This window comes from Acanthochromis polyacanthus, chromosome 4, assembly GCF_021347895.1.
Source record: "Acanthochromis polyacanthus isolate Apoly-LR-REF ecotype Palm Island chromosome 4, KAUST_Apoly_ChrSc, whole genome shotgun sequence".
In the NCBI taxonomy this organism is placed as follows: Eukaryota; Metazoa; Chordata; class Actinopteri; family Pomacentridae; genus Acanthochromis; species Acanthochromis polyacanthus.
This window is the reverse complement of record NC_067116.1, coordinates 36,754,473-36,763,957: the sequence shown is the minus strand read 5'-3', so window position 1 is coordinate 36,763,957 and position 9,485 is coordinate 36,754,473. Positions and strand designations below refer to the sequence as shown.

The window sequence follows — 9,485 nt, the reverse complement described above, 5'->3', positions numbered from 1 at the left end:
AGTGGAATTAAGTTTCAACCAGAAAATGTTGCTAACCTGCACTAATATTTCTATGACCCACTGCATAGCTAATTCTTGTATAGTAATTTTACAGTATGATGTTGTAGTTCTTAATATTTGTGTTGCAGAGTTTTGGCATTAATATTCAACTCAAATGTGCACCATAAATAACTTAAATTAGCTTAATAAATCTTTCTCAGTTAAATATTGAATGTACCTGAACCTCAAAAATAAGCAATTAAAGCAAATAAAAGCTTTCTATTTTCTACTTTCATTTACTCTGGTGATTGTGTTTGTTTTCAGAGGTCTGGGAGAAATATCTGCAGGAGTCTGCAGAGTTTGATGGAAGCACTGAAGGAACAGAACAAAACTACTCCCACACAGACAAAGTCAAGAGCTGCAGTCTTAGATATATTTAATAAATTAAAGCCAAGGTACAAAAAAAATAATGTACATTTTCAAACCTCCCTCCCCTCCTCCATCTTCACCTTCTTCTTTAAACTGTGACAAGCATTGTTCATTTTCTCACTTCAGAACAAGACAATACAGACCAGGGATCAGCAATGAACGAACATCGAGTCATTCACAGTTCAGCCTCTGAAGCTGAACAGCTCACTGTGGAGCCGATTCCCGCCTCGGGTCTCAGTCTAAATCACGTCTTTCTGCAGCCTGACACACCGTGTTATCTTTGTCCCCTGAGCCCCCAAACCCCCCCCACAAAACACACACATGCTACATGTCTGCAGGCACCTTGGATAAGACAGAGGGATTAGACTGAGATAAAAGTTTTATCAGAGACCACAAAGTACATTTCAATGCCGAGTGTTGTAAGATGTCTGGTCCTGCTGGTTCACAGGACGTATTTTACAGCCATCACTTCACCAATAACGTCTCGGGCATAACGGATGAGCACAGAATGTCGGTGTAGAGTAACTTTCTCAGAGGTCTTACATTTTGTTCTAATCCTTCTCGGTCCTCTCCAAGGCAGTGACCCAGATGGGTGAAGGATTCTGGGTAGCTTGTTCACAAGCTTTTTTTTAAAAAAATTTTGTTAAGAGCAATAGTCGGTGTCAATAACAGATAGACGGTTGGGTCTGGTCAGTGATTATCCGGATGATATGGAGGTTTATTAGATGAGTTGCTGGTGAGCAGCAGATCGGAAATACTGGACATGCCTGGTCAGTCTTTATGAAGAGTAGTATGAAAGAGTGATGAAGAAATGAACAGGCTCTTTGTTTAAAAGACGGGGTGGGGGTGGGGGGGTGATGCATGTGTACTGTAGGTCCAATATAAGTGCACTGAACAAGTGGAAAAAGATACATCTGTGCGCACACAACCTCTCATACATACATACAGGTATGAACACACGCATACACCCAAATACACAGAAGTGTTCAGCAAAAACTGTTAATATGCACAACTTGATTAATATTTTTGCACGATTACAGTGACTAAGCAGTCCACCGTCAGGAATATTAATCCCTCCAAACGCTCAGTTCCCTTCTCAGTTTCCATCTTGTGCCTTTTCCTTCGCCTCCAACTACTTTAGTCCATTTTCCATCCAGCCATCACTCCAGGAAGTCCTGCTTTACCTAAGGGACCACTGAATAAAAACCACGATCTAAGACCCGAAGAGACTGCAGTAGGACTTGGTGGGATTTTATGTACATGAGGTACAACCCCATACATAGAGGGCTGGGCACAAAAGCAGACTGTCTTTAGTCCTGGTTACGTGGTCTTTCTGTCTCCACTCATACCCACTAAAAGGCATTGATTAAAAAACTAATAAAACAAACAAAAAAAAGACAAATTCACAAAACTATTCATGATAATTTGGCAAACGCAGATATTGTAGGGGCATGACAAGGAGTAAATATTCTTGTATTAATGTCGTTCTTCCTGCAGAATCCCCTCCTGACATTGGTCCTTCTCTCTTTCCATTAGCAGCAGCAGCAGGACTGAAAACCACTATCTTTCTATATGTGTATACATATACATTTATATAATTAATTTGATTTATTCTGAAAAATAATGTCAAGTAGCTACGTACGATACCACTATCATTTCATATGGATGCTAATCACCAGGAAACAACCTAGGAAACCACAGGAAGATCTAGAAAGGCAGAACAAGACAGAGATAGGAGGAGGCGTGAGGCAGCATGCTGGGTGTGCTGCTCAAAGTTTTTCCAACAAAAAGACCTTTAAATAAGAGTTGAGAGGAGGGAAGGAGAAACAATCAATCTCTTAACAGAAAGAAAAATCATTGGAGCAGAGAGGATGGCCCTTTAAAGCCACCAGGGATTTAATGTTTGTCCATTAATCCGATGGCAGGTCTGTGCTGGAATACTTCCATGTCTTGTCCTGCGATGATGTGGGTTTATCAGTACAATCATGATATCTTCGCTGATGGGGTTGGAGAGAACGGTGGTGTTGTGGCATCCGGCTGATTTGCGCTGAGGACAGAGGTCACGGTCAGGTGAGAGTTCACAGGTAGAGTTTTAGTATTCAGCGGCGTACTCTGTGCCATGGAGACCTCTGCACAATAGTGTGAACTCCTTCACTATGTCCTTCACCCTCCTCTTGTTTACTCGTTCTCTGCACAACAAAAGATGTAGTAGAAAGGGAATCAGAAAAGATGGGAAGCATACAATTATAAAGCGTACGTGAAGATCACACTATAGGTCAACTGCAGTGACCTGTTTGGCCGTAAACAAACCTCCAGCAGTGTTACCTGAGTATCTGCTGTGAGAAGTTGTCTTTCTGCTCAGCTGTGACCCGTGATGACGGGAATCCTGGAGGCTGCAGAGCTTCTTTTAACCACACGGCGAGCAGAGAGAAGCAGTGCTTGTTCAGACAGAACAGCACCTCTGCAAACTGGTCCATCAGACTCCGAGATGCCCCGCCCCCGATGCCCTGCAGACAGCGGAGGAGGCGTTTTACATCAGGGACTTACTTACAATAGGAGAGGAAGTAAAGTTTGGCTGCTGGATCAGTGAAATGATGAAACATTTCGATGTTGTGACGAGTAACGCAGAGCTTCTTACCTCCAGTACGGCCTGCACCAACAGCTTGCCGTCCTCCTGCACCACTCTGGCTAATGGAGGCACATCTGAGCAGTGGGGTAACAGTTCAGTCTGAGGCAGAAACGGAGAGGCAATCATCAAATATGAAGACAAATGACTCATCTGTAAACATGCCAGCACAGTTTCAGCTGTGTGAGTGTGTGTGTGTGCTTACAAAGAACAAGCACGTCGACTTGACTGTCGGAGCCTCAGGAAATTTGAGTGACAAAACTCCTGGAAGAGGGAGACAGAAACTACTGAAGGCTGGTGTCAAACATTTACAGTTTGTACTTTGTACTGACAGGCACGTATTTCACAGAAACTGAAGCAAAAACACCCAGCACAACAGTGTGTAGGGGTGTGTGTGTTTGTGTAAATTATGTGCAAACTTACCACAGTGGAACACTGCTTTCACGTCAAGACTCTCAGACAAGAACAAATCGGGCTTCCGTTTGAGGGCCTAAGAGGCAGATAAAGGCATTAAACAGAGTATGTTTCTGTCGGTCCGACCCAATCGGTACTGCTTCACCACATTCCACTGCATAAGCTCCTTCAAAATACTGCTATCAACAATACCCACTAAGCCTGGTAGCCGGATCTGACAGCAACACAGGACTGGGACCAGATCTGCCTACCAGGCTCTAGTACTCTCTCCATCTGTTTAAAGAAAACTATATCCAAACTCATACAGAGATCCTCCAATGCAGAACTCAGCAGGTATAACAAACAAATTGCAAAAAATCAAACTTTGAAATCATTTGAAACTTAAGTCAAACTAAAGGCAATGGTGGTTTAGGCTTTGTTTTGTTGAAATCAATTATATCTGCATCATTACTTTTCCTTGTTTTTGGTTGACTGGATTGAATATGCAACAGAAGTGTGTAAGTAATTAACATGTGCAGATAAAGAGAAAGACAACTCATCTCATAATAATGAACTCATTCAGGATGGAGGAGAGGAGAGAGGGAGAGAGGGAAAGGGAGAGAGATGAAGGTCAGATCTATCCAAAGATAGAAAACAAAGGAAGAAGAATGAAGACGAAAGACAAAAATATAAAACAGAAGAGCCATCAGCCAATTTGTCTGAACTGATTAATATTAGTTGAATATTAATTCATTTGGGCTTTGATTGGCTCTGGGCTGGAATGACTTCAGAGGAGGACTGGGCTCAGAGACTAACCAGTCACCTGGGACCACAGCATTGATAGTCATGCTGTTGCATCATCTCCCTGAGAGCGCTGCATCAGCTGAAATATTTCATCGCAGGCTCTGAGTGTGTTGATATTTTTTTCCAAAGAGCAAATGTGCCCTGATGTTGACTTTACAGAAAAAAGGGAAAAGATCCAGTCAAACTGAAGTGCTTCAAAAAGCGGATTTTCACTTAAAATCTGTCCACTTCACACAAGTGCTCATTTCATTCTTTCTAAGCAGCATGTGCAGCAGCGTATTACATTAAAATCATAGCTATTTGAAGGATTACATGGATTTATTCGAGTCGTTAGAATTTTACTGACACCTTAGGTAATGAAGATTTTCTAAAACTCTGTTAATTATCATTCATGTTAGTGAGAACACAGCCGCAAAAAATCTCTATCAGTGTTTATTCTAATCAGTTGTTTGTCCGAATATAGTGCAAATTTTACAAGAAAGTATTCTTAACACACAAGATAATGATTTGTGTGTGAACCTTAAAGGGGCTTCTGCAGCTAAAATAAAACGAATGAGCTCAGGACTATGCATGTGTGGCGAGGCGACTGTTAGAATCAAAAGCGTTTGACGAGAGGCAAACTGTCTCTTTTTCAAACGGTCCTCTCATGTGTTTCATTCCGCTGCCTCACCTATGTGATGGGACACCTTAGGGCCCAGTAACAAAGAACAGAAAGAGGCACAGAGAGAGAGAGAAGAGGACAGAGAAACAGCAAGAGAGTAGGAAAAGAGAGAAAGAGAGAGAGAAACCCAAAGTGAATGAAATAAGAAACCAAAAACACACCTGAGCTTGGAGTTGCATAAATGAATCAACAATATCAGGATGATCCCTGGGTCCTAAAATATAATAAAGATGAAACTTAAGAAATCATAAGAGAATAAGAATAATATACAAACAGCAACTTAATAGATTCAACAGTCATGTGGAAATAAAAGAGAACTCAAAAATATCTCATTGAAATAATTCACACGTGAGTAAGGAACAAAGGGGAGAAGGGGGGCATATGAAGCTTTGGCAGAGTCTTGGAAGAAGAGACCAACCAAAAAACAAAAAACAGGCAGAAGACAAAGACATGGGTCTGTTTGGAGAGAAAAAAAGAAAGAAGTAACGAGAGAAAAAGAACAAACCTAAAAAAACAAAAGTGGGTTTGGAGTGGGAACCCAGGAGGCACCTCTGTTACTGTTACAGTTTGGAGGAAAAGAGGCACCAAACCTGAATGAACCCTCCTCTACCTCCTTCCCATGAGGCACCGCCGGCATCGTCGTGATCAAATAACAAGTCAAGCATTTCCTCTTAGACTGAAGGAAGTGCCTCAGAGGAGGAGGTTTACTGTAAAGGGTCCATTCAGAACTGGTCAACTGGTCCCCTTTGCTTCAAAGGTGAACCCAGAGCATCAGTAGGAATCACACTCAAATATCCGGATAGGTTCTGATATCACTACCTCCCTTATGCTGGACACAAACTACGAGACTTTAAAATGTGTAACAGATTTCAAATGATGTACAATTAAACACACGTCTCCTGTAAAAGCTTCTGAAATGAAGAATCCACATTAAGATTTCCGACTTTCTGGTTTAAGATTGATGTTGGAGGGACTCCAACATCAAACTTATGATGAAACAGAACAAATGTCCGTAGTGAGCGCCCAGCTTTGGCTGTTCCCAGACTCCAAACAATTTCCCTGCTCAATATCCCCCTCCAGCCCTCATCCACACACAACCCCTCAAGAGAATACAGGGCTTATTCAGAGGGCTGTGATGGAGAGCCCGACTGTAATCCTAACACAGCAGTGGCTGCAGTCATATCGAGCTGGCCCTCTCTGCCATGTTATATGTCAGCCAACTGAATAAGCTAGTGGTCTCTGTGCTGTGACTGTATCCTGTACTGATACTGTCTACTGAAGGGCACCTGCTCAGAAAAAAAGAGTTAAGAGGCAGGAGGAGAGGCAGCCATTACTTAACCAGTCAAAGCAGGAAAAGAGGTAAAAAATGGACAACACAAAGGGAAGGGGAGCATCAGACAGACCTGGTACAAATACCCAAAGCCAGCTTTACTCAATGATATTATATCACCTTATTAATGTTCATTTTATCCCAAATTAAAGTCAAAACATTGGTTGGCCCTGGGGTCTCACACATATGGAAACATTTGATGAACTTTGAGCACTTTACAAAAAGAAATCCATTTTCATGCAGCCCAAAACACTGTACCCATAAATTCATCCACAACTTTGTAAATGTAAAAAATAAATGAAAAATGGAATAAGCAAAGACTAGGCTGACAAACAGAAAACATGGCAACATGTTGATTTAATAAGTAAAAATAGGTTTAAAGTAAATCATAATAGTTTGAAAAAGATTTAATTAATGGTAAGTGGGAGAAAATGTCTGCATTGATAAAGTCATCATTTGAGACTTGTCTCCTTAACACACCAAGCACACACACAACTTTGTGGTTCCACTTAAATTAATGAGTAAGAAGAGCAAACGTCTAAAGGTCAACGGTTCAATGAGCTCTAACTTGAAGGCCCCCAGGATGAGCTATCTGTGCAAAATCTAGTGACGCGGCAGCAAATCAGTCATATAGAATCACAGTTGGAAATGGCAACATAAGTCACCATTTCAAATACAAAATAAATTTGTTTTCTTGTATTTCTACAAATATATTTAAAACTTTCATTTTATTCTACCAGGATATGATGTTGGACCCCTGTGAAAAAGAATATGATCAGAAACATCCATTTCTCATTTGAACAGAAACAGTTCACAGCACTGACACTCCCGCCCCTGATGGACCCCCTACCTTGCTGGAAGATGGACAGTGTTACCGAGGTAACCAGCTCAAACAGAGCCTTGATGGGTGGGAAGTGGTCTGTCTCACTGGCAAAGATATGCACCATCTGAAACAGCAGGTCTTCAAATCAGACACGCTATTTTTGCTTGTATATAGCAAAACAAGTTATTAAAGGAAAAACAGTCTGATATTTGTCACTATTGTCTATTAGTGAAGTGGAATAAAAACACTCAGTAAGGAGAGTGCAAGTGCTTTTATTGTACAAATGTGCCTGAATTTTACAAATTGCCTTCAGCTCAACTGTGGATTCTGGATTACTTAGACTTAATTACTTGAGTGTCATTTTCAGTTTCAGTTGGACTTGAATTGAATTAATGCATACACCGCTATGAGTAATGATCTGTCATCTGTTCACACTGCTGCCACAGCATCACTTTTCCTGCCTGTAATTTCTGTCATACACATACACAGATCTAAGAGCATTTGTATGCAGACAGGAGACAAATTAGAGGAAAAACCACCTTCAAGTGTTTCAGTAAGGTGCTGGGCTGCTATGTGCTGCCAGAATAGCTTCAATGCGCCTTGGCATTGATTCAACAACTCTCCTAAACTCTACAGGAGTGATAAAACGCCATTCTCCCAAAAGATATTACCCCATTCTGTGTTTTGATGCTGGTGTTGGAAAGCGCTGTCTAGCACATCAATCCAAAGCAAAAATAGGTGTTAAATAAGGCTGAGATCTGGTGACTATGAAGGTCACAGCAAATGATTCACATCATTTTCATTAACCAATGGGCAGTGTCATCCTTAAAGAAACCGCTCTTAACAGGATAGAGTTCAGACATTCAAAAAAAACTTTGTACTGATTTGCAGAGACTCGTTCCCTCTAAGGGAACATGTGAACCCCAACCATGAAAGCAAAATACCCCCCACATCACAACAAAGCCACCAGATCCTCTTACTGTTTGAGTCAAGGATTCAGGTTTTTCCTTTAATTTGTCACTGTTAGCATTATCACCTCTAGCTTGATTAAAGAAACTGTTCTTACAGTTGGCATGACATTTTTAAAAGCCTGGTTACTGCAAAAATGCAGTTCATTTAATGCTATAAATGAAACTATTAGTGTTTATAAACAAGAGGAGCTCATTATGAATTCATAAGGAAATTACTTGATGCAAAATTGCAGAATATTTAGTGTTATTGATTACTTTTGTAAAGGAAACTGTAATTAGTAGGTTGGTTAAAGTAGTATTATTATTTATAGATAATAAAGATTGAAAATTGAGTTTAGTTTATGGCTGCAAAACATATGCTTGAGAGTTTAGTCACGCATCCAAACTCTAACTGTGGAGGAAGTTTTACAGACTTCCACTATATCCTCATTAACCTCGGACTCACTGATGCATAGCTCATTAGTATATACACAGCCCTTTTTTGACAAAGTGCTAAATTTTCCCTGCATATAACCACAAGCTATCAAAAAACAACTACTAATGTGCATTAGTGTCTGTGTGCACAAGTCGAGGGTGTACCTGTCGTGTGAGGTCGAGGGCAGAGGCCTGGGGAATTGTACTGTACATCTGCCCCAGCATCTCGCTTAGCTGAGAAACCATCGGAGCAAAGTCGTGGAGAAGAGTTTTCACAGACTTCTCGAAGATGGCACACACCGCCTGAGGAACATCACAAGATCAGCTCGACTGAAAATGTCATCATATCTGAGCATGTGGACCAGTTTTAACAAAGCAGCGCTCTGACAGTATGTGGATGCACATCTCAAACATCTCACCTCCACGACCTGTGAGTCGTTGAGCCACTTGCTGAGTACTGTCTGTATAAGGGCAAAGACTTGCTGCAAAACCACCACCACCTGAAACACAGAAACTTTATTAAAATAAAGCAAAATGAATAGAAACCAAAGTCATGAACAAGAAGAACCACTGCATTAACATTTATACATGGGTGCATGTCTCTCAGCAGAATTACTAATGACTATGGTTGAGTGAGAGGGCACAATTTTCCTGCTGGCCACCCTCATGCCTCTAGTCAGTGATAGCCGATGTATTCAGTGATGGAGACAGCAGGGGGCTGGGCTGTGAGACATTGAGCTCATTTGACTGCAAGGTCCAAGTGCCCCTGCTTTTAATAAAAGGCTGTACGATACAGCTGAAAAGTTTATTAAAATAAAGTTTTCATATCAGTTGAAATCGACAACTGCTAATAATATTTAATGGATTATTTCTAAGAAAGATTAGGAAAATAAGATTTAATATGAATTTATCATCTTCCTTTGAATTTAACTGCTTTAGCCTATTTATTAAGGAGAACAAGTGATAATTCTAATATTAACATTACAATGTAAAACGGATACAAATGCATGAATAAAAACCAGGAATAAAGAAAGAATCTCTCCTGCATATATAAT

The 9,485-nt window shown here is 40.7% G+C and overlaps 1 protein-coding gene across 4 annotated transcripts in view; it reads right to left on the bottom strand.

Annotated features, from left to right (window-relative positions):
• Positions 1 to 390: 390 nt before the first annotated feature.
• LOC110952305 (importin-13-like) overlaps positions 391 to 9,485 on the bottom strand; it is a 435,553-nt gene continuing 426,458 nt past the window's right edge. For 3 of the 4 annotated variants that reach the window (XM_051947230.1, XM_022195805.2, XM_051947229.1), the window contains exons 15-23: positions 8,850 to 8,930; positions 8,596 to 8,733; positions 7,073 to 7,169; positions 5,054 to 5,106; positions 3,458 to 3,524; positions 3,240 to 3,298; positions 3,047 to 3,136; positions 2,734 to 2,915; positions 391 to 2,597 (exon numbers count right to left, since the gene is read on the bottom strand). In XM_051947230.1, the coding sequence (XP_051803190.1) occupies positions 2,501 to 2,597; positions 2,734 to 2,915; positions 3,047 to 3,136; positions 3,240 to 3,298; positions 3,458 to 3,524; positions 5,054 to 5,106; positions 7,073 to 7,169; positions 8,596 to 8,733; positions 8,850 to 8,930 (864 nt within the window). In that variant the 3' untranslated portion in view covers positions 391 to 2,500. Of the gene's footprint in view, positions 2,598 to 2,733; positions 2,916 to 3,046; positions 3,137 to 3,239; positions 3,299 to 3,457; positions 3,525 to 5,053; positions 5,107 to 7,072; positions 7,170 to 8,595; positions 8,734 to 8,849; positions 8,931 to 9,485 lie in introns of those variants that run through there. The other variant, XR_007941409.1, reaches the window with a different exon arrangement.